At 65.1% G+C, this 23553-nt stretch overlaps 1 protein-coding gene across 1 annotated transcript; it reads right to left on the reverse strand.

The window, feature by feature from the left end:
- Positions 1-1458: 1458 nt before the first annotated feature.
- Positions 1459-22736, reverse strand: LOC119089575 (disco-interacting protein 2-like). The gene is given in 29 exon segments (XM_037212326.1): positions 1459-1610; positions 1612-1735; positions 2343-2394; positions 2397-2451; positions 2453-2568; positions 3043-3208; positions 3873-3914; positions 3916-4068; positions 4616-4839; positions 5231-5346; positions 5788-5952; positions 6300-6567; positions 7166-7289; positions 7630-7752; positions 8184-8299; positions 8967-9198; positions 9656-9711; positions 9714-9867; positions 10448-10477; positions 10480-10667; positions 11539-11913; positions 12263-12383; positions 12794-12934; positions 13517-13744; positions 14749-15069; positions 16463-16656; positions 18349-18480; positions 19776-19876; positions 22683-22736. Coding segments are annotated over 28 exon segments (4185 nt in total). The 5' UTR covers positions 19816-19876; positions 22683-22736; the 3' UTR covers positions 1459-1481.
- Between the last annotated feature and the right edge of the window lie 817 nt (positions 22737-23553).

A 23553-nucleotide genomic window follows, 5' to 3' on the forward strand; every position in this document is an offset into this window, starting at 1 on the left:
CCGCGGGTGCTTAGCCAGTCCCAGCTCACTAACAGCAACGTCAGCCCGACGGCGTCTTGGTCGCTCCTCGACCCCAGTAAAGCGGATCCACGCGCGGCGATCGGGACAAAAGCCACGGCGCCACAGCTGCACCGAGGGCGCGCCAGACGTCACTCCGGCTCATCTCGCCGAACATGGCCAGCATTTTGGTGCCACGCGGTTTTTAAACCCGCCTTTTGAAAAATAACAGGACGCCATGGATTTGTCTTGCTCATAAAGGTCAAACCGATCAAAAGGGTGTCACTCAGGCAACGCAGCCATGTCTCACTTCAGCTGGTGATTGTGTACAATGCATTCGAGGACATTAGTAATTGGTTAAAGGTGGTGATGCGTTTGCCTTTTGCTGCTGTAGAAGATCCAAATTTGTGTAGTGAGAATACTGCGCGATAATTTTTGGTATAGCTATGGGCTGTGCACATACCGGGTGGGCGAGCGCGGATTGGCGCCCCGTAGCAATCAGCTGACTCGCTGCTGCTCTCCGTGGCCGGTGCACTCATGCGATGCACGTCAACAATTCAAAATTTTTCCTAGAACATTGCGCCGCTTTCTAAAGGAAGCTTCGCTCTCAATCTTATCGACATGTGCTAGTGATGATGGAAATATTCATATGCATTCTCCCAGTCAGTATCCCAGTTTTTCAACAACGCTGGCCCCTGAACCTAGCACCCAGCTCATTTCTCGCCTCCAGGTTTCTTCGGCCTTGTGTACGTGAGCAGACCAGCGCCGCTGCTTTTGCTTTCTTTATTGTGATATCCATACCTTTATAAACAGTGGAGCGGCGCCGTGTGCTGGACGCCGCCGCGACCGGCCGGCCGGCGGGGCGCGGGGCAGCGGCAGCAGCGGCGGCGGCGAGCATGCATACAGCGGCGGCGGCGACGGCGTCGGCGGCGGCGGCCGGGGCGGGTCGCCAGCCTCTACCGGGCTATCACGGCACAGACAAGGGCTCGCTACCAATAAAATAACCAGCGGAACGAGGGCGGGCGGCGGAGCGCCCGCCGGCTGCCAGATGTGCGCGCGCGGGATGGAGCGACGCGGGTGGCCGACGCGTGGGGCGCGCGCGCCGCGCCGCGCCCTGATTGACCGGGCGGCCACGCGCGTCCTCTGTACACATGAAAGACAAACCAACGAAAAGCAAAACACCGGGGAAACGACTAGCAATCGTAAATAACGAAACCACCGAGCGCCGCGCCGACGGCAATGCCCAGTCCGCACGGGGGCCGCCGGCGCGGACCGAACTCTCGCTAGCCACCGTCATGTAATATCTCTACCAATCACTCTACCGCTAGCAACACGCGTCCGGTCGCTCGTCCGCGACGCGACACAACAACACGGGCCGGCCGGCGCGGCCACAGATAGAGAGAGGGAGAGAGCGGGCGGTGCACCGGGCCGCCGCCGGCGCGCATGGCAGTGTGGGCGGCGCGCGCGCCCGCTTCGCCGCGCGTTCACATGTTGTAGGCCACGTAGATGGGGTCGAGCTGATCCTGCAGGAAGCCGTCGCGCAAGTGCATGCGCTGCTTCTCGCCGCGCGAATTGATGGGCACGACGCCCGGGTCGACGACCACCACGACGCCCGACGATCAGGTGGTGGTCCTCTAGCACGGTGTTGGTGATGAGCGGCACCAGGTCCAGAGCGTCGTCCTCGTTCCCCTCCAGCTCGGCCACCACCACCAGCAGGTTGGTCCACACGAACACGGCGCTGCCGGCGGACACGCCGTGTCAAGGTGCGGCCGTGCCATGGCGCCCCTGAACGGCAACTGACAGCTCGTGCAAGATGATGTAATGCTCATGGAAGCAGTCCGCATCTCGCTCCGGCATCTCATCCGACATATGCCAATTTCGCAATCTTAACCAAATCTAGCGGGAAGAAACGGAAAACAACTTTACCCGTGCCAACCACATACGTAATCCGTATATCGCTGGCTGTCGCAACATTAATTTGACTTCATGATGAACGATGACGAAAAGCCATCTTCGCATTTGTTGTGCAACAGATAAGCACGTGTGCCCGTTATTTGTACATAACAATCGAAGAAGCACAATTCATTTTAGAACTGACTCCACCGAACCGAGACGGCATCGACTGCACACCATCAGTGACGCGTCGGCGCGCCCCACAACACGCGCGACATATACAGGGGACCGACCCAAACGGCGACACGCATCACAACACAACCCAAAGGAGCACACGGGCCGACGCGGCTCCCCAGCGAACCGCGCGGTCTTCGGACGGCGGACGGGGCTGGCGCAGCCCAGCGCCGGGCGTCGGCGCCGACGGCGGCGGCCCGCGGGCCGACTCCACCCACCATTCGACCACCTTCTTGTGGCACTTGAGCACGGACGTCTCGATGTCGATCGGTGGTAGCGCATGCCGCGCAGCATCACCGTCTCGTCCAGCGAGCCCACCACGAACACAGGCGTCGTGCTTCTCTGTGGACGGGGGGGGGGGGGGGGGGGCGGCGGCCGTCAGCACCGAGCGAGACACCGGGCCGCCGGCGGGACCGCCGCACACGGCAGAAACAGTCGGCCCCACTAGGAGATGGAATACAAAACACCAGTAGGCAGCGAATGCTCGCCTGTGCCATGCGTCGTCGAGCAAACAACGACCCAACAAAAAGGGCATTAATCCTTGCGTGATGCACGCGCCGAACTTGAGACATGATGTCAGAATCCTTGTGCAGCACAACTCCCCCGCATACAGACCTTTGAAGACGAGCGCACGTCGGAGGGTGACAAGCGCAGCGTGACCTCACGTGACCAACGTTTCGTCCGCCGCTCACTCCCAACACCCACACCCACACACAGTGAAACAAATCTGTCCATCGGCATGCAGCCTTCCACCTCATCCGGACGGCGGCGACGGAGCCGTCAGGGGGCGGAGGGGGTGCCGAGCGAGGGCTAGGATAGGTGGCGGACGGACCTCCGTCGGCGGCCAAGGCAGCCGCCAGGGGGAGGGAAGGGTGCCGAGCAAGGGCCAGAGCAGGGGACGGACAAACCTCCGTCGGCGGCGGACGCTGTCGGTGCGTCGCAGGAAGCCCAGGTAGCCGGTGCGGGCGTACACCTCGCCCGTCGAGCCCGTCACCAGCTGGGCGGTGAAGTGGTCCGAGGTGCCCGAGTCGTCGCCGTAGATGGTGAAGTAGCCGGTGGAGGTGTGCGGCGACTGCACCCAGATCTGCCGGCGGCGGCGGCGGCCGGTCGCGTCAGCAACGAACACGGCGGGGTGGGTCGTGGCGGTCCAGCGGACGCACCAGCAATGGGGACCAAGAACGACGGGAAGAAACAGATGGGCAGGCGGGAAGGCACGCACTGACACCGAAAGACGTATGCACACAGGGCAAATCCACAGACAGCCGAGTCGACGGACAGACCAGTAGCTACGCCTCGGCAGATACACCAATACACCGAGACGGGCAGGCCCGCACACGGACGGACACTAGGAAGCCCGGTCTTTACGGCTGACAGCATTGTACTGCTGCTACACAGGCGCGCTCTGCATGCCAGAGCTGGCGCACTGACACCGGCACCTTCAAACTCTTCACCAGTATATTGGCCAAGCACTGTAGCCGACACTCCCCGTCTCTCGCCTACCGCACAGCGGGGACATCCACCACCATTCCTCCTCTAGCTGCTACGAGCAGCCAACGACCCCTCCCTCCTATTGCTTCAGTCCGCCAGCTGCCCCTCCCCCCGTCCTCCCTCGGCTGCCCCTCCTCCTCCCCCCACCCTCCCTCGGCTGTCCCTCCCCGGCCCTCCCTCGGCTGCTCCTCCCCCCCCCCTCCCTCCCTCGGCTGCGCCTCTCCCGCCCTCGCCACACCCGCCGGCCGTTCGCCTCTCACCTCGCCCAGGTTGGAGTCGCCGCAGTGGCCCTTGGTCTCGGGGGTTGGCTATGATGACCTTGACGCCGGGCAGCAGCTTGCCGGACTCCATCAGGCAGAGGCTGTGCGGCGCGCCCCGCTCCACCAGCGTCACCCGGTCGTTCCGCAGCGCGCGCAGGTCCACGAACACGGTGCTCGGGTCCGGTGACGAGGCGCCCTGGCGGGCAGACACCAGCCCCGTGTCAGCGTACGGCGGGGAGACGTGGCCCAGGCGGCGTGCGATAGAGGGCGGGTCAACAGAGTACGGCGGGGAGACGTGGCCCAGGCGGCGTGCGATAGAGGGCGGGTCAACACTATTTGACGGGATTCCTGCAGCATCTGAAGGATCCTAAAGGCCTGGAGAGAGGGACTTACGCATCAGATAACACTGCAGCGGTAGAGGAGCGAGCAGCCGGCAGCGGGAGCAGTATACGGCGTTCGGTGAGCAGTCCAGTGCAGGGAGAAACCGCGCGAATATCGTTGACAGCCATTTCAGTCATAGGGTTCCAACGCTAAGCCGCACGCTAATGACCCCATAAGCACAAGTGAGAGGAAACCTGGGCGCTGGTGAGATGTACGTGTTTTCATTTCTAAAGTTTTAACTTGCGCGCAGCTGCTATCACAACGCGACATTTCGCGTCAGGCTCCGCACAGATCCAATAAAACTCCCCGCCCGTACGACATTCACCCCCGGACTCCGCACCCGACCACTGAGCGCCGCCCACCTGCAGGCAGATGGCCACGTTGACGCGGCAGCCGAAGCTGGTGCTGACGGCGCGCGGACTGAGCGCCAGGCCCGAGAACAGCTTGCTGAACGAGGTGCAGAGCGCGATGCGCGGCCGCTCCTCGGCCACCACCACACACGTGCGCACGCACGACAGGTTCACACCGCGCTGGCGCAGCAGCGGGATGGACGAGGCCAGCCCCTTGGTGCAGAGCTCCATCACGCCTGGCGGCGGGCGTGGCCATGTCAGCGGCAGGGCGGGGCGGGGCGCGGCGGTGCCAGCTAGGCGTGGCGCCGCAGCCCAGTTGGGCGAGCACCCAACACGTGGTGGGGGTGGAAAAGGACGACAGGGGACCGTTTATTACGCAAGAGGAAGCGAAGTTACAGCATGCTTGAATCATTTATCTGAGGTATCCCTACATCTGGCTATGTTTAGATGTTTCCAACGCACCACACGTCCCAACTGCACTCAGTTATCACTGCATTACACCGGAAGCGTTTACATGAATGTGATTTGTGGACCACATGGACGCTGGCGTCGCCCGTCACCGAGCCGGCGACCCCACCCGGCGCCGAGCGACGGCGCAGCGCGCCCCGTCGAGGCGGCGGCGCTCACCGTAGGAGCAGAAGGTGTCGCGCACTTTGTGCTGGCTGACCACCGACAGCCACAGCGTGGGGTTGGCCTCCACTTCGGACGGCGGGATCAGGATCGACCGGTGACCCGAGTAGATGCTGGCGAGCACGGCAGGCGACGCGTCAGACACGGGGCGCGCGCGTCGCAGGAGCGGGCTCTCAGCCGTCAGGACGCGGTCCCAGCCGCACGCCACCGGCCGCCTAGCGCCGGAACATCACGGTCAACGGCCGCACACAGAAGGATGTCCGTGGCAAGCGACATCGCAGCGGTAAACTTGACTTTGTTGACAGTAAACGGTGCTGGCACTGGCAGCATACCAGCGCATAAAATTAAGGGCGCCGGACAGCATCATCCGGATTATACGAGCGCATACTGACCAGTGCGGATGAACATGACTAGAAAACAAGACGGAGGGCCTTTTTATTGCTCACTGACATCTGCCCCGACCACTCCTATCCATCCATCCATCCTCCGTCCCCGGTCCGTCCGTTCATCCATCCGTACCCAAGCGGCAGCGCCGCGCCCTCCGCCGCACCCACCTGCTCAAGCACCAGAGCGCGAAACCGAGGCCGCAGTAGGGGTCCAGGCAGAGCGCCACGTGCCGGGACGGGTACAGCTCGCAGGCCAGCTTCATCGAGCGGCACAGCGACGTGGTGGCCGCGTGCGACATCTTGATGCCGGCCAGCATGCCTGTCGTTGACACGCTGCCGGCAGGAGCGCCCACGTCAGATTGGAAGAGGCGCCATCAACATTAGGACCGCCTATCGCCGCACGCCATTATCGTGAGTATTCGCGTCGCAGCTTCCCACGTCGGCTGCCGCGATGTCCGCCAAAGACGCCGGACTTGAGCGCTGGTCAGGGGCGCTTAAGTCCGGCGTCTTTGGCACAAGTCATTGAGCGCGTCTGAGGCACAAGTCAGGCGCTACGTTCGTCAACAAATGCCCTACTAACGTGCGAACCACCGTCCTGTTTGGGGGCTCTTGCCCGACGTTACCGCCCCAGTCCAAGCCCCCATCGAACCACACTAGCAGCCCTGCCCGACCCCGCCCACCTGAAGTCGAGGTAAGCCAGCATCTCGGCCGTCGGCGCGCGGTACACGGCCACCAGCTTGCGCTTGGGCATGTCGTCCGTGTCGAGCGTGGGCGGCCACGACTTGACGTCCACCACGTTGGAGGCCTCCTTGGAGCGGAGCAGCTTGATCACCGTCTGGTTGGAGAGGATGAGCACCGACTTGCTGACGTCGACCGTCATGCGGACGGTCGGCAGCGTCGTCTGCAGGTTCTGCGGGTGCGGTGGCCTGATGGTCACCGGCACAGCACCTGCGGCAGAGGAGGTCGGGTCAGCGGCCGCCCGGACACGGACACGGTCGGGCACGGACACGGCCGGGCTTGGACACGGTCACAGGACGACCACCGGGCCGGCGCGGCCGGCAGATCATTCATTTCCGGACGCGCCGACTTGCGCAGGCCGTTTTTGCGCACCACGGCGAACGTGGTCAGAGGCGGGAACCGAAACGACGGCGTGCGAGAGGGGCCGCAGCTGGCAGCGGCCACCACACGGCAGAGCCGGAATCCAGCGCACCAGTCGACGGATCGCTCCGGCAGCGAAACGAGGCGGCACCGCGCCGCAGCAGCGGTCCGGCCACCCACCCCCAGTCAGGCGACCGCCTGTGCCCCGACGGTCCCAGACCGTCTGTGCCCCGACGGACTCAGACCGCCTGTGCCCCGGCGGACCCAGACCACCTGTGCCCAGGTGGACCCAGACCCTCCGCCAGGCCGCGCGGCGTGGTTCGGTAAAGCGGCGAGCGTGCACGGCCGGCCGTGGCCCCTGAGCCAGATCCTCGCCGAGAGCTGCGACTCCGGCGAGCCGCCACCCGCTGGCCGGCGTTCCCGGCCGCGGCCGTGCGACGGCGCTCACCGACGTAGAGGCAGCCGTAGAAGGCGGCGATCAGGTCGAGCCCCGGCGGGTACACGAGCGCCACGTGGTCGCCGGTGTTGACGCGGCCCTTCTCCAGCAGCAGACAGCCGACCCGCTCGGCCCTCTGGCGGACGGCGCCGTGGTTAAGGCGGCGGCAGCAGTGGCGTGCCACGGGGCAAGGGGCACGGGGCGGTGAGCGGGGCAGGAGGCCGGCAGTGGCGCTCAAGTGCCGAAATGCAGTGGTTCCGCATAGCCTTCTTCTGTGCAACGCGGACTGAGAGCAAACAGCTCGTCGTATTTCGGCAAACACCCGGAAGACTGACAACACGACGCACACTGTCGCTCCGGCTCTGCCAGGCGCACCGCGACGGGCCACAGAGCGCCGGCAATGCCCGCGCGATCGGACGTGGGGCCGCAGCACGCCGCCCGTCCGCCGCGACCACACTGCCGGCGGGCCGGCCTACCTTGTGCAGCTGGGCGCAGGTGAGGGTGGAGCTGGGGCCGCCCTTGGCGCTGAGCAGCAGGAAGAGCGGGTGGTCGGAGGTCGTCTGAGCCCGCCAGCGCAGGATCTCAGAGATGAACTGGTGCTGCGAATGGCGGTAACCAACTGTTAGCCCATTCAGCGAAGCATGCAATCACGCATAACCTGACGTAACTGCCGCCAGAGTAGCACTCTTCTGGGCCGAAAAAGTTTCCTGCGACGAGAATCGAGCCTGAACACTGGCATGGTCGTCACACACTTAAGGATACCGCCTGCCCGCACGAACACTGGGGCGTGTGGCAAAAGGTGGCCCTTGTCACGATACGTGCAGCCCAGCCCAGCTCTGTAGCGCCCCTGACGTGCGACCCGCGTGAGAGCGGCGGACGAGAGCAACACCGTGTTCCGGTGATACCATCGCCGCCAGCGCCAGCAAAACCACACGACATCGACTGACGGGTGCCGCCCTCACCGAGCACCGAATACGCCGGCGTTGCCGACTGGCAGGCGAGCGGCCGGCGCCTCGCAGCCGCAACCCACCTTTTTCGTGGTGTCGTTCTCGTCGTCGGCGGTGCCCAGGTCGCGCCCCTGCGCCGTGGCCAGCCGGTTGCCCTGCACGATGTTGCCGAGCATGACACTGGCCGGGCCCACGTCGGCTGCGGGCGGGTGAGGCCATCAGGACACCGCATCCGAGACGTGTCGACACCGGCGGCGCACCAGAACCGGAGGCCGCCAGGAGGCGTACTGACCGGTCAGCGCACCACGCCTGCGACGAGTCGACACCGGCGCGCGCGCCCAGAACCGGAGGCCCCCAGAGGCGGGCCGACCGGTCCGCTGTCATCGGTAGCAAGTCCACCAGCGGGGCGTCGCAAGCCGTCGGCACGGCTCCACGAACTGCTACTTTAAACACGTCCCTAGGCTGGCGTCCGACGTGACTTTAAGTGAAAGAAGTGCGACATCGGCTGGTACGTGGAACTGCGATCACTGCCACCACCCCGGTAGAAGTGTTGTCAGCGAGTTTCCGGTCGCCAGCGCCGCGCTCCTTTCGATTTACGATCCGTCAGGTCTAAATGCCTATGACAAGCAGCAACGAACAGCGCCTGTCGGCGCCCGACAACCACCGTCGGCACGCCCAGCTTCTCAAGCCCCCGCCGCAGCACAGCCTCCGTCCGGAGGGACACTCGGCCCCTCCCGCCGACGGCGGCGCCCGCTGTCGGCAGCAACGGACGCGATCGGCACCCCCGGCCGACAGCCGACCGACGTCCGGACCGGGCGGGCGACACGGCCTGTCGCCGGGAGCGCCAGGTCGCGGCGCCGCCTCACCTTTGTGCACCTCCCGCGGCTTGGGCAGGTTGGTGACGCAGGTGTGCGGGCACATGAGCACGTTGGCCGGGTGCAGGCAGCCGTCCAGGAAGCGCCGCTTGGTCTCCGACAGGTGGATGCCGCCCAGCGGCGTCTTGGGCAGGTAGTTGTGCGGCACCAGGCACAGGCAGTAGATGCCCACCTGGTGGATCGAGTCCACCGCCTGCAGCACTCGCGACATCCACTGGAAACTCTGTGGGGGGACGGCGCTGTCAGCGGGGCGGAGGGGCAGGGGGAGGGGAAGGGGGTTGCGGCCTGGAGGCCGAACCGGGCCGAGGAGGAAGCTCTGCCCGCAAGGCGGGCAACGAGGACAGGGGAAGCGGCGCGCAGCCGGGAGACCGAGCCAAGCAGAGGAGGAAACTCCACCTAGGCTGGGCGGACAGCGCCACCCTGGCCTCGAGTCCGCAACACGGACCCGGGGCATCGTTCAGCGTATCGAAACACAGCATAGCACACACGCACACCTGCGGTGTTCAGACCTCCGTACACATTCGGCCCAGAGACCCAGCCTTTACACTCCCAGAAACTCAGCCTGTTTACACACAGAATCTCGGACGGGCCTGCTCAACACACTCAGGAGCCCTGCTCCTCGGTGCACTGTGACCGCCGACCGACCTGCTCCGTGGCGCACCTGCTGACCGCCAACTGACCTGCTCCTCGGTGCACTCGGGCCGCTGCTCGGCCACCACGCAGATGCGCTCGTCCGCAGCACGCGTATGCTGAAGACGCCGATGCGGCCGCGGTAGATGAACTTCATGGGCTCGACGGCCAGGATGGTGGCGATGATGTCGTCGGTGTTGTGTTTGCGGCCGGACACGGTCATCAGGCCGTGCCGAGAGCCGCAGACGAACACCAGGCCGCCCTGTCGGCCGGCGGCGGCGTCACGCGCCGCCTCACACAGCTCCCGTCACAGCGCTCGTCAGGCATGCAACGGCTCGAGGTATTTACGTAACTAAGCCTGCTGTCAACCACAGTCGCCATCCGGACATACGCGGTTGGTCGTTCAGTTCAGACGGCAGTGCTATATTGCGCTGCAGGCGACGAGCTGAGAAGAAACTCAGGACCCTGCCCCGTAATCTCCTCGCTGGGCTCTCCCAGTCTCTGCTAGCTGAACTCCTAATCCATCCCTTCATCCGCTCGCTCCATTCCCTATCCTTGCCTGGTTCGGTTTTCCATCCCAATCCCCCTCAACCAGTGCCAGTCACCCTCTCTCTCCTCGCATTCGCGCCGGCCCTCCCTCTCCTCGCTACACCGTCCACCTTTTCCCTCCGCTCGGTGTGTTTACTTCCCGCCCTCCCTCTCTCGCTGCATCCTTGCCACCTTTCCCTTCCGCCAGCGGGCCCTCCCTTCTCTTGCTGCCACCCCTCTTCATCCCTTCCCTCCGCCAGCTGGACCTCCCTCTCTCGCTGCAGCCCCTCCGCCGCCGCGCCGGCCCCGCTCACCGGCCCGAGGAAGCCGAGGCAGGCCGCTGCGCCACGTAGTCCTGCTCGCCGAGCGTGGTGCCGTCGGCGCGCAGCGGGCGCACGCGGAACGTGTGGTTGGTGAGCCCCTGCAGGCCCCAGTAGCTGGTGCCGGCGGCGGCCGAGCTGACGCAGATCTCGCCCACCTCGTCGGTGCTGCAGAGGCGCGGCTCGCCCTCGCTGCGCACCACCACCGTCGTGGCTGCCGGCGCGCGCGCGGCCGTCAGGACACGGATCAACGCCGTGGGGCGGCCGGTACGGGGCCCACGGCTGTCAGGGCACGGACGGCGCAGGGAACATCACAGTCAACGTGCCGCATCACAGAAGAATGTCCGTGGGAAGCGACATTGCGGCGGTAAACTTGACTTTGTTGACAGTAAACGATGCTGGCACTTGCAGCATACCAGCGCATAAAATTAAGGGCGCCGGACAGCATTGTCCAGATTCTACGAGCGCGTCATGGCTAGTGTGGATGAACACGACTAGAAAACAGACGACAAACGCACGCCCCGTGATGGATGTGCGGTGCAGAGGGGCCTGGGCACACGCTGTCTCGAACGCCACGCATGAGACACGTTATGGCCGCGGCGTACAAGGCGGTCACGTCCCGCATCCATCCATATGCCAACTGTGATGACAGAGGTCATGTCACAACTCAAACTCTCACTGTCATCTCCACGTCGTCACTTTCTGTCACGGTCGTCAGCATTCATCGCGTCTCACGAGGCTCACTGCAGACGCGGCAAGGAAACATCATCATAAACCACCGACGCCAACAGGCGTCAGTGCGGACCGCGAGCACTGATGCCGTCCCCCTTCCCCTCCAGCAGCTGAGCACGAGCACAGCGCCCACCCGGCGGTCGGCGAGCCATCGGCGAGCCACGCCCTATCCGTGACCCTCCTCCCCCCAGAGCCTCCAACCGCGGCCGCCGGCCAGCGAGGGCAGCGAGCCGGGTCAGGGACGGCTCAGCGCAGTCACCGGCCAACCGCCCTGGGACGATCAGCCGCTCACAAACCCGGAGGGGTGGACCGCCGGCAGCTCCCACCCCTCGGCAGCACGGCAGGCGGCTCACCTCCGGGCAGCACCTGCCCGCAGTCCTGCAGCGTCAGCGAGGTCAGGCTGTTCTCCTGGTCGACGCGCACCACGCCGTGGCTCAGGCCGGCCATGCTGAGCACGCCCCGGCCCGTGGCGTTGGTGCCGCCCTGGCCCGGCCGGCGCACCGCCACCGTCATCGTCTCCGAGCTGCTGGCGCACGGGCAGATGGCGTCCGGCCGCAGCCCCTTCGACTGGAACACGCTGAGGAACTGGTCGCACGAGCTGAGCGACCACGGGTTGGCGCCGTCGGCCACCAGCAGCAGCCGCAGCGACGACAGGTTGATGTCCTTGTGGTCCTTGGTGGCCAGCAGGCCCCAGTGCAGGTCGCGCGACTTGACGATGGCGATGCTCGCTGCCGGAGGCGGGGGCGCCGGTCACACGGTGGGCACGGGTGCCGGGGGAAGCGAACGTCACGGCGGTGCTGGCGGCGGCCGGGCGTACAGACAGCACAGGCTGAGACCGGCCATGCTGAGGACGCCCCGGCAGACATACAACCGGACGTACAACCAGCCGGACAAACGAGAAGAGACAGGGCTGCGCGCGTCAGTGCTCTAGGTGCTCTATCATCCTACCCGCCAGCTCGGGGAAAGGGACACACACCCAAGAGCGGATTCCTAAGGGGGGGGGGGAGGGATCACTGTTGTGCACAGGAGCCTGGACACACCGCACAAAAAGGCACCGCCGTCCGACCCGGCACCAACCTTTGAACTTGGTGATCATCTGCATCCAGCTGGCCGGGTTGACCTTCATCAGCGAGTAGGGGATGAAGATGACGTGCATGCCGTTGAACACAGAGCAGAGCGTCGCGTGCCACAGGCCCACCTGGCGGCGCGACAGCGGACCGCTCACACACCGACCGTGCACCGCCGGCGGCGCCTCACGGCCACCATACAGAAGTACGGACGCTTCAGACACACGTGGACCACTCATGTTTGCACGGTCGCTCCCTGGTAACGCCGCCTGGGTCAGTGAGCGGAGCCAGCAGCGTATGCCAGCAGTAGTAAGTAACGGACGATGAGCGGCTAGTGGTGGCCATCGCGTGCTGGTTCTTACACGCAAGCACGCACGCACGCACGCACGCACGCACGCACGCACGCACGCACACACATATACCCGGCCCAGCGCGCCGTGCAGCACTAGAGACCGGCGCCCGCATCACTTCTCCCACGTCACGCCGCGCGCTTGCGCCGCCGCCACGGCAGTCGGCCGGGGCGGGCTCCTGCCGCACTCACCTCCCGCTTGAAGTCGACCACGCAGACGCAGATCTCGCCCTCGGTGTAGCCGCAGGCGGAGGTGAGCGTGCGACACTGGGCCAGCATGGCGGCCCGCGTCACCGTCACGCCCATCACCGAGCCGTCGCCGTCGGACGTGTACTGCGCGAGCACGACAGGCGGACGCCGGTGAGGACAAGGCGCGCGACCGCCAGCAGCCAGAGGGGGACGGCGGCGGAGGACGGCACCGGGGCTCGGGGAGACACTGAGTCGAGGTTGCGGGGACGCGCTGGGGCTGGGGCGCGACGCGGGGGCCTGAGTTAAAAGTCCGGGCCTGTGACGCGGGACCTGAGTTAAAAGTCCGGGTCTATGACGCGGGGATTGAGCTAAGCCAGGTTCGGACGACCAGTGTTATCATGGTGAACGGATGTCGGAGGCTACCAGGCCGCTCGCCAGGAATACGCCCAGGGTTGAAAAACAGCACAACCGCATCCGCTGGGTTCAGCACTGGGACAGTTCTAAAGCTCAAGGAAAAGAGGTTTGCTCCAAAGAGTTCACTATCACCGGTTACATCAGCTCTAATTCTATCACGAATGCCTTATTTCCGACGCCTCCGTCGGCGGGGGCGTCCCTCGCACACCGCGCCGGAGCAGCCCAGCGCGGGCGTTCGCCCCGTACCTCAGTGTAGGCGGGCGCCTCTCGCACACCGCGCGGAGCAGCCCAGCGCGGGCGCGCGCCCCGTACCTCAGTGTAGGCGGGCGTGTCGTCGTTGAGTCGCGGCGGCGGCTGCCACTCCTTGGGCGGGCGCGCCAGGTGCTCGGTGATGAACCAGTGGAGGCGCGGCCAGCCCTTGAAGGCGGCCACCTCGCCGCTGGCCGTCTTGGGCAGGCCCTTGTGGCACGGCTCGGTGGTGAGGGCCACCTGCACGCCGCAGCTACCCAGGAGGAAGCCGATCTGGAGCGAGCCGGCGTCCTGCCGCGCGCCACCAAGCGTCACACCACGCGCCGACACACGCGCGTCGGTGAGCGGGGACACACAAAACAGGGCCAGACCGCTGGTGTTCTGTTCTACGGGCTTCGCACTCGTCAAGTATCAGTATGCATGGATGCACCTCCAAGGAGCCAAGAACAGGCAATTCATTGACTTAAGATGTCACATTTGATCTTAAACTTGGTGTCATTAGGGGAAACTCACCACACATCACTTTTTGTCAGCTTGTGTGGAAACGTGCCAACTAGGAACACACCAGCAAAACCGGCCAAACCGCAAGAGTTTGAAAAGTACCCCCCCCCCCCCCCCAAACTAACGCATCAAAGAATCTGCTCACAATGCGTGAGACCCGAGTCACAACCTGCACTCCGCGAAGAAACCCGGCCACACAAACAGGGCCGGCTGGCAGCCAGCTGACGCCCAGCAGCTGTGGCCCCGCAGCAGGCCGGCGCGTCACGGCGTCCGACACGGTGCAGAGGGCCGTCAGCGCCGGCGGCGGCCGCCGCGCCAGACAGCCGCTGATTGCCGCCGAGCGGGGCCGACCGCTTGTGCAACGCGCGGCATCCGCCGGTACGGGACCCAGGGGCAGCGGCCGGGGGGGGGGGGGGGTGAGCAGGGGAGGAGTCGGGAGAGAGCAGAGAGAAAGAGGGGTCAGAGGTGAGTAAGCAAGAGGGAGAGGAGTGATTGGCCAAGGAGGAGGCGGGTGGACGGTGATGGGCTGAAGCAGAGTATGACGGGGAGGAGACGTCACGCTGCAATGGACGAGTGGGCGGTAGAAGCGCGGGAGTGACCACAGCGACAGAAACGAGGACGAGACGGCAAGAGTAAGGGAAGTGAATGAGTGACGCGTCGGGATGGAGGCGAAACGAAAGGCGAACGACGCGTGACAGGGAGCTGACGGACGTGCAGCGATCGCAGGGGGGGGGGGGGCGCAGACGCCAGGCCGGCGGCGACGAGCACCGCACCACGAGCCTCGCTCCACTCACCCGGCGCGTGATGGGCACCTCAATGGGCACGGGCACCATGCCGGCGTACAGGCAGCCGTAGAAGGCGCACATGAAGCTGATGGGGTCGCTGTTGGGGTACACCAGCGCCACCCGATCGCCCGGCTTGAGGTTCGTCTCGCCGCGCGCCTTGTTGAGCAGCGCGAAGGCGATCTTGTGCGCGCGGCTCAGCAGCTTGCCGTAGGTCAGCGGCACCGAGGCCCGGTTCGTGGCGTCCAGCACCGACGCGCACGACGCCTTGAACGTGGCCGAGCCGTACCGCTGCACGGCCGCCTCCAGGTTGCGCGGCAGGCCGGCCGGGATCTGGTGGCGAGGCGGAGTGTCAAGCGGAGTGCCGCGTACAGCGCGGCATCAGACGGCGGGTCGGGCTGGGAGCGGCCCGCGCCGGGGTGGGGGGACGGCTCGGGGACGGTAGAGCTCGCTGCTGCCTTTGAGGCGTGCGCGGCCCGTGGAGCGCCGCATACAGCGTGGCGTCAGACGGCGGGCCGGCCTGGGAGCGGCCCGCGCCAGGGTGAGGGGACGGCTCGAGGACCCAAGATGCTGCCTTTGAGGCGTGCGCGGCCGGCTGGTTCGTTTTACGCCGCACCCAAGCTGTTAACTGCCGTCTTGTCTGGCCTCGCTGATCGTGAATGAGTGCGCGCGTACGTGCGCGCGTGCATGTGCATGTGTGAATCACACTCTAAAACACTTGCTCAATTCCGCCCACACATCTGAGAGGGCGCATGAGCCATCGGCCGAGTATTGCGCAGTACGCCGAAACAGTCAGCGCCGTCAGTGCGAGTCGCCCGCGTCTGGCCGTCGCAAACAGGCCCGACTTGCTCCGACGGAAGCCAACTGGACGCTTCCGGGATGTCGCAGGGACCAGTGACGCACTGGTGAGTAGGTCGCGTTTGCAGAAGACTTTGTGAGCAGCGGCGGGCGCTGTGTGGCCGTGCCAGCGCACCGCCCCAAGTTGCATGACATCAGTCATTCAATCAACGGGCGGGTGAGTCGGTTAGCCCGAGGGTGCGCGTGCTGTCTGTCTGTCTGTCTGTCTGTCTGTCTGTCTGTCTGTCTGTCTGTCTGTCTGTCTGTCTGTCTGTCTGTCTGTCTGTCTGTCTGTCTGTCTGTCTGTCTGTCTGTCTGTGTCTGTCTGTCTGTCTGTGGGTGTGCTGTGACTGTCTGTCACTGCAACCAACGGTGACATCGAGGGACGGGGAGGGGTCACGGACCTGGTGTCTTGGGTGAGCGATGCAGCCGGAACGATCGCCGGTGGAAACATGGAAATGGCCACTTTGTGGATGCAGGTGAACACTTCGCACATTCATGCCGCGAAATCAAGACACTGAACCGTTCTTAAAACTATTCAGCCTCATTTAGACCTTTTTACACATCATTCAATAAGTATAACACTTAACCACTTACCTTTTTAATATGTGCACTTACACCTTTGCACATGCCATCTAATTGCAATGTGTATAATATTACACCACATAGCTTTTTGAGATATGATGATATTAACATACCAAAGCCCAACGTGAGCATCTGCATATTCGATATTTATGACTGCTGCCATGCGAATACAGAATCGGTGCAGACGGCCGCAGGCATACAGTACATCGCGCGTTATTTCCCACTCGATTTCACAAACCGCCTGTTGTAACCTTGCCTGCCCTCCCGGTACGTGCCCGCAGCGACCGCGCCCCGGCTGGCCTACCTCCAGGTGCTCGCCGACGGCCGGGGTCATGGGGCCGCCCTCAGGCTTGGGCGCCGCCGGGTCGCGCACGCGCGCCGCCATCTCCAGCTCCTCCTCGTCGTCCATGTAGAACTCGGGCAGCGGGCGTCGCTTGGGCCGCTTCAGGGTGTTGAGCAGCTGCTGGATCTTGGTGGACACCTTCCAGCGGGCGGTGGCTGTGGACGCGGCTGGCGTTAGCACGACCTTCCACTAGCTCACAGCGCGAGCGACTGGTCGTCGGCGTGACGACCGCCCACATCGGCCGCAGCCGGGGAAGAAAGCACGGCAGGCGGCGAGCTTCGAACCCGCGGCCGTTCGGTCGGTGAGCGGCGTCGCTACGCCGTCGACAGGCCGCCTCGGTCCGCGCCGCCGGCGGAGACAGTGGTCCGCCGCGCTCAGGGAGGGCCACCGGCGCCGGCGCGACTGATGGTCGCCTGGGACCAGGCCAGCTCGGTGGCCGCCGCCGTCGTCCAGCGCGCAGCAGGCTCGGCGGGCGCCGACAGCCACACCGGCCCACCAGCCGATCTCTCACATAACGGACCGGACAGGAACTTACCGCAGCGACGCAGCCAAACCCAGCCCAAATCCCCTACAGCGACCGCTCGCGAGGCCACGGTCCGGCGGTGACGTGCCGGAGCCGCTCAGTGACGGCCCGACCCACGCTCGGCGGCGCAGACGGGCCCGCGCGTGCCTGTCTGCGCCTCAGAGCGGCCGCGTCACCGCTCCCGGCGGTGAGTCAGGGCGGCCGGCGGCGGCGGCGGAGCCAGGCGCCCGCCGGAAGGCCGCGGCGCCACGCCGGCGCGCCGCCCGGCCCGCAGCACCGTCTGGAGCCCCGCTCACCGCCGCTACATCCGCGTCTGGCCGACCCTCCGCGTGTGAACGGAGCCTTGCACTGCAGCACTCCCGGCACACACTGCCACACCGCGGCGGCCGTCCTCGCGTCGACAGGACAGGTCGCTGACACAGGACGCGAGACGCCGAGTCGCCCCGAGAGAGCACTCGGTGGCGCCAGCGCGGGGTCAGCGAGGCGCCGTCGCGGCCTCGGCGCCGGCCGAGTCGTGACCGGCGCACGCGAGCTGTCCAAACAGAGACCGGTCTCGGGCGCCGGCCGCCCGGCTCTCCGGCGCCGGCCGTCCCGAGGTCAACCGATCGCCCGGGGCGCGGCTCCGGTCGGCACGCGTCCTCCACCACCGCTGTCGAGGCTGCCTCACTCTACCGAGGGGCGCCGGCGAGGCGAGACGAGGCGGGACGAGACACAGCGAAGCGGTCGGGCCGGCGGTGTGGCGTACGCGATGCCAGCCGGCAGCGAGCCCGTCAGGGCGGCGCGCCCTGCCGACGGCGCCCTGGGCCCGGCAGGGCTGACTCACCGCGGACAACGCTGTCGGACGACTGAGAGCACTGGGCGGCTGAGCCCGGCGGGCCAGACGCCTCCCACCGCCGGCCGGCGAGCAGCCGCGCACCACAGCCGCGCAAACCACACACGAGGGTCGGCTGGCGTGCGGGCCGGCGCCGGCGCCGTGCGGGGGCGGCCGGCTGCGGCTCCTCCGAGCCCACTGACGCCGCACCGAGTAACCCCGTCACACCGGTACCGGCGGCACCGGCCGGCAGCGGCCTTGACTGAGGTGCCGGCCGGGCTGCACCGCACCGCGCCCGGACGCGGCACGACAAGCCGGCCTCCCCGCCGTCAGCACGCAAAACTCCACACGCTCTCCGACACGGAACACGTCTTTTTCTAGGCCGTACGGACGACAGCGCGGAAATTCAGCAAGTCGTGACACACCTGCTCCTGGCTGCAAGCCGACCACGCCAGCCGTCACTGGCGTTGGTGAGGGAGGCGGGGGGGGGGGGGGGGGGGGCGGCGGACATACCTCCGTGCGCCTCGTCCAGCGCGGCCGTGATGCTGGTGCTGCTGTTGACCCGCACTGAGGCCATGTGCGGCGGCTGGTAGCGCGAGCTGCGCCCGCTGCCCGTGTTGTGCGTCACATCCGGCGGCTCGCAGTCTGGCGGGGACGGGCGGCGCCGGCGGTCACACACAGCGACGTGGGGCACGGCGCGCACAGCTGCGCCCGGCGCCGGCGGTCACACACAGCGGCGTGGGGCACGGCGCGCACAGCTGCGCCCGGCGCCGGCGACGGCCAGCCACTCGACGGACGGCGTGTGGTCACTGACAGACGGCATGTGGTCACTGACAAACGCGTGTGGTCACTGACAGGCTGCATGTAGTCATAAACAAACGGTGTGTGGTCACTGACAGACGGCGAATGGTTACTGACAGACGGCATGTGGTCACTAACAGACGGCGTGTAGTCACTGAAAAACATGTGGTCACTAACAGACATGTGTTCACTGACAGACAGCATGTGGTCACTCAACAGACATCATGTGGTCACTGACAGTGGGCATGTGGTCACTGACAGATGGCGTGTGGTCAATAACAGACATGTGGTCACCGACAAACGACATGAGGTCGATGACAGACGGCATGGAGTCACCGACAGACAACGTGTGGTCACTGACAGACGCGTAGTTACACATGCGATGTACCGCCATACGCAAGAAGTCAAGACTGATCTAAAGAACATCGCCTCGCCCATACACAACATGCGGTAGCTTATACGAAGCAGAATCAAAATAGCAGATCAGGTCACGCGTGAACGACACACCACGTCACTCACAAACCATATGAGGTCATTCATAAGCTACGCAAGGTGAGGCCATACCGAACGACCTACTGCAAGTAATTAAGGATGGCCTCCAGCCAATCGGAAACGTCGCCGACAACACGCTGTTGGTCTGGTGCTCAGCGGTCTGTCAGCGGCACCAACCAGACCGCCATTCACGGGGACAGACAACAGGCCTCGGTGTTTGCAGCGCGGACACCAACACCCACATCCGCTCAGACGCCCCGCATACTCCGGTCTTCAAGGCATGACGGGCGTCCACAAACAGACCACAGCTGCCCGCCCGCATCCCGATTCGATTACACATCCCTCGAGCCGGCGCGCCAGTTCCGAGCGGTCCGCGCGCTAACACCCGATCGATGAGCCGCTGGGCGGCGGGGTCCGGTTCCGCTCGGCGGCGGCCGACCGCCGACCCCGTCCGCGGCACCCGACGGGAACGGAACGCCGGACCGACGGTGGGACGGTGGAACGCTGGACCGACGGGAGGTTCGTCGGCAGCCCTCGCCAGCCGGCGGCAGCCGCCGCCGTCACGGCCTGGGTGCGCTGACTCCACGCGGCTGTTTGCAAAATAAACAGGCGGCCGGGAGCGCGGGCGGACGGGCATGGGCACTCACAGGGCGCCAGGTTGTCCATGACCTCGGAGAGCTGGGTCATCTCGTCCCGCAGGCGGGCGCGCTGCCGCTCCTGGTTGGACGAATGCGAGCCGCCGCTCAGCCTGTCGGCGGCGCCGGCGCCGTTAGTGGCCGGGAGAGGCACGTGAGGCTCCCCAGCAGGTGCCGCCCGGGCACCGAAAATGGGCTCCGACGGGTGATGACGTGAGGGGGCGTGTTAGAAGAAGTGACGCTTGGACGAATGTAACATAATCCACGATGATGCTCTACACAAATGTCGATGAATTCGAAAACAGCCTACTTTAACAAAAATTAGCGAAGACACCGGCGCGTTTGAAGTCACCAATCAATTGAGACGCAATAACATTTCCGAGCACTTGACACATGCCATCATTGATGTCCGTAAAAACGACAGTTACGTGACTGGTTGAGGTAGATTGAACGAACCACATGATGCCATTGTCGCACAATTTCAGCGCTGTCATGACAGCTGTTCCGTTATCGGGCGAAAACACCATCGCGCACCGGTCGCCGCGCCTCCGCTGCACCTGCGGCCGGGCGGCCACAGCCCGTCCTCAGGCCGCAACCCTCTCCACACACTCCCCACACAGGGGTCGGCCTGCTGCGGACCAACGGCGTGACGTCCGCGTGGCTGACTGACGCAGCGCGACGCAAACAGCATCTGGAAACACTGGAGCAGCAGCGACACCCCGGCGCAGGCACGGCCAGCCCCGCCGGCTAATCAGCGATGACTCACTTCACGGTGAGGTCGGGGTCTGAGCGCGTCTGAGGGCAGGTGTTCTGAACGGAGCTCAGGGCGGGTTCTAAGCGCGACGGGCGGCTGTTTTTTCAGCGGGGGAGACGGTGGGTTCTGAGCGCACGTGAGGGCGGTTTCTGAGAAGGCTTGGGGCGGGTCTTCTGAGCGGGACTGAACGTTGTTTCTAAGAGGGGGCTGGCGGTGTGTTCTGAGCGCGCGTGAGGGCGGTTTCTGAGCAGGCTTGGGGGCGGGTCTTCTGAACGGGACTGAGCGCTGTTTCTAAGCGAGGGCTGACGGCGGGTTCTGAGCGCATGTGAGGGCGGTTTCTGAGCAGGCTTGAGGGCGGGTCTTCTGAGCGGGACTGAGCGCTGTTTCTAAGCGAGGGCTGACGACGGGTTCTGAGCGCACGTGAGGGCGGTTTCTGAACAGGTTTGAGGGCGGGTCTTCTGAGCGGGACTGAGAGTTGTTTCTAAGCGAGGGCTGACGGCGGGTTCTGAGCACACGTGAGGGCGGTTTCTGAGAAGCCTCGAGGGCGGGTCTTCTGAACGGGACCGACGTCCGTCTGTGAGCGGACCAGACGGCACCCTGGGAGGCTCCCTCAGGGGGGCAGGCCTACAGGCCGGTGGCGTGAGCGGGGCTGAGCAGCGGGCCCGGTCAGCGTGGGCTGCCGGCGAGGTCGCCCGGCTGCGGTGCCGTCACCTCCCACCGGTCCAGGTGTGTGCGGGGCGGGGCGGCGCGGCTATTGCGTGAGCCTGACAGCTTCGGCCACGCCCGCCGCCCGGCGCCGGCGTCGTCCAAACACGCAACGGCCGGCACCCGATATGAATCTTATATGTACAGGCTGTGGACGGGTGTAATGACACCTGTCAGAGCTTTGTGTCGTACAAATTACATCCAAAGCTTCGGCAAACAACTCTAGCGTGACAGCATGTTTTCGTCGGACAAGCCGACTTGTCCGCTGGCTAGGCTCCCACAGCGCAAAGTCTGTGGCGACCAGACCAGGACTAAAAATAATGATGCCTCACCGGGAGGATGTTTCGAAAGAGAACCTTCCCTGAATCGGGACATTTCTGCTGGCGTTTGACGCCTGAGGACGTGACCCGCACGGCCGACCCCGAATCGGAGCGGAGCGGAACCGGTTCCGGCGCGCCACCGACAATGCGCGGCGGATCTCCGGCAGATAAGACAGTGCGTCACCCGCCAGTGCGGCGTGGCTAGTCCGAACCACACCGTCTAGTTCATCGGAAACACGGCCTCCGGTCGGCGAGTTTCCGCGCCTTCCGTCCCGCACGCGCGCCGCGGCCTCCAGCGCCGGCCGGGCGGTATCTTCGCTGCGAATGCGAGGGCCCTTCTGAAGGCCAGGACGCATCATCACCGGCAGCAGTGAGGCAGGGCGCGAGCAGGCAGCATTCGACTGATCTCGCGAGATACAACGCATTATCCTTTGGGAGCAGCTGTGGCACTCGAGGCGTCTTCAGAAAGAGGTGTGCGATTTACCCGCATGGGAACTTTCACACTCGACAGGTCTTCCGCAAGAGGTACTGTTTACTCGCATGGGAGCTTTCGCGCTCGATTGGTCTTTAGACAAGTACTTTTTACCGGCATGGGAGCCTTTGCCCTCGATAAGCCTTCAAAAGGAGAGGTACTGTTTACCCGCATGGGAACTTTCGCACTCGACGGGCCTTCAGCAATAGGGGTACTCTTTAACCGCATGGGAGCCTTTGCCCTCAAAAAGTCTTCAAAAAGAGAGGCATTGTCTACCCACATGGGAACTTTCGCACTCGACAGGTCTTCAGCAAGAGAGGTACTGTTTACCTGTATGGGAGCTCGTTTACCCGCATGGAAACTTTCACACTCGACAGGTCTTGAGAACGAGATATACTGTTTACCCGCATGAGAGATCTTGCACAGAAGTCTCAAGACATCAATATACCGTTTATCCCTACCAGCGACAAAAACAGCTTCGCTTTAACGATCTCACGAGACCCAGTTTCACGCGAGACTTCGCCTCCATCACCGCCCAGAAACAATGCACTCCCGTGCACAGACAACCTAATTTCGGCCGCCGCACCGCCCTCCGGTTCGCTGGCGTCTCGTGCCGCCACTAACGGCCGCCAGGTGTGCTGCGGTCGGCGGCGGCCCGGGCAGCGCACCTGTTCTGGACGGGCGGCGGCAGGGGCGGTGGCGGCGGCTGCGGCTGCTGCGGCGGCGGCGGCTGGCCGGCAGCGGCCGGCGGCGGCGCGGCCGGCCGGGCGCGGCCCTGCGGCGGCGTGTCGCGCGCCGAGCCCAGGCTGCTGGTGTCGGACGGCGGCGGGCCCTGGTGCCGCGTCGCCCGGTCCACCTCCGGCGTGGCCGGCTCGCCCGGCACCGAGCTGTCGTCCTCGTCCGAGCTCGAGTCTGCCGGCCCGGCGCGACCAGCTCAGACGCACCGATGCACACACACGCCGGCTGACACACGGGCCGACAAACACGCGGACCGACCCGCTGGACTAACGGCACACGAGCTGACCGACCGACAGCTTCACGCGTTGAAGATCAGCCGCCACAGGAGCCCGCGGGAGCCCACAGCCGGACACACGGGCCGACCGACAGCGGTCCGGTGCGGTCCAGCTGGTCCCACGCGCTCCCGAGAGCGGCGGGCCGACGGGACGGGCGGCCGCGGCGCCGGCCCAAACAGCCGAGCGGTGAGTCAGCGGTGCCGGCGGCTGGCGGCGGGGGTGCCCGACCATCACTGGCGCCCGCGGCCGCGGCGGCCGCCGCCGGCACCGCTCGCACGGCCAATATGGCATACCGCATACACACAGACAGACAGACAGACAGACAGACGGACAGACAGACACAGGCAGAGGCTGACGCTGCTATACAGGGAGGCGGCCGCCTTTGGTACGTCCGGCTCGGCGTTAACAATGGGTCACTTTACCATTTCATTTGCATGAGAAGTCAGCCCTCATTTTCCTAAGCTGGCCATTAAGGTAATCACTTCCCACATTTATCAATAACTACACGCAAAATGATTCGGACTGG

Source organism: Pollicipes pollicipes, unplaced genomic scaffold, assembly GCF_011947565.3.
Source record: "Pollicipes pollicipes isolate AB1234 unplaced genomic scaffold, Ppol_2.1 Scaffold_3087;HRSCAF=3621_pilon_pilon_pilon, whole genome shotgun sequence".
Lineage (NCBI taxonomy): Eukaryota > Metazoa > Arthropoda > Thecostraca > Pollicipedomorpha > Pollicipedidae > Pollicipes > Pollicipes pollicipes.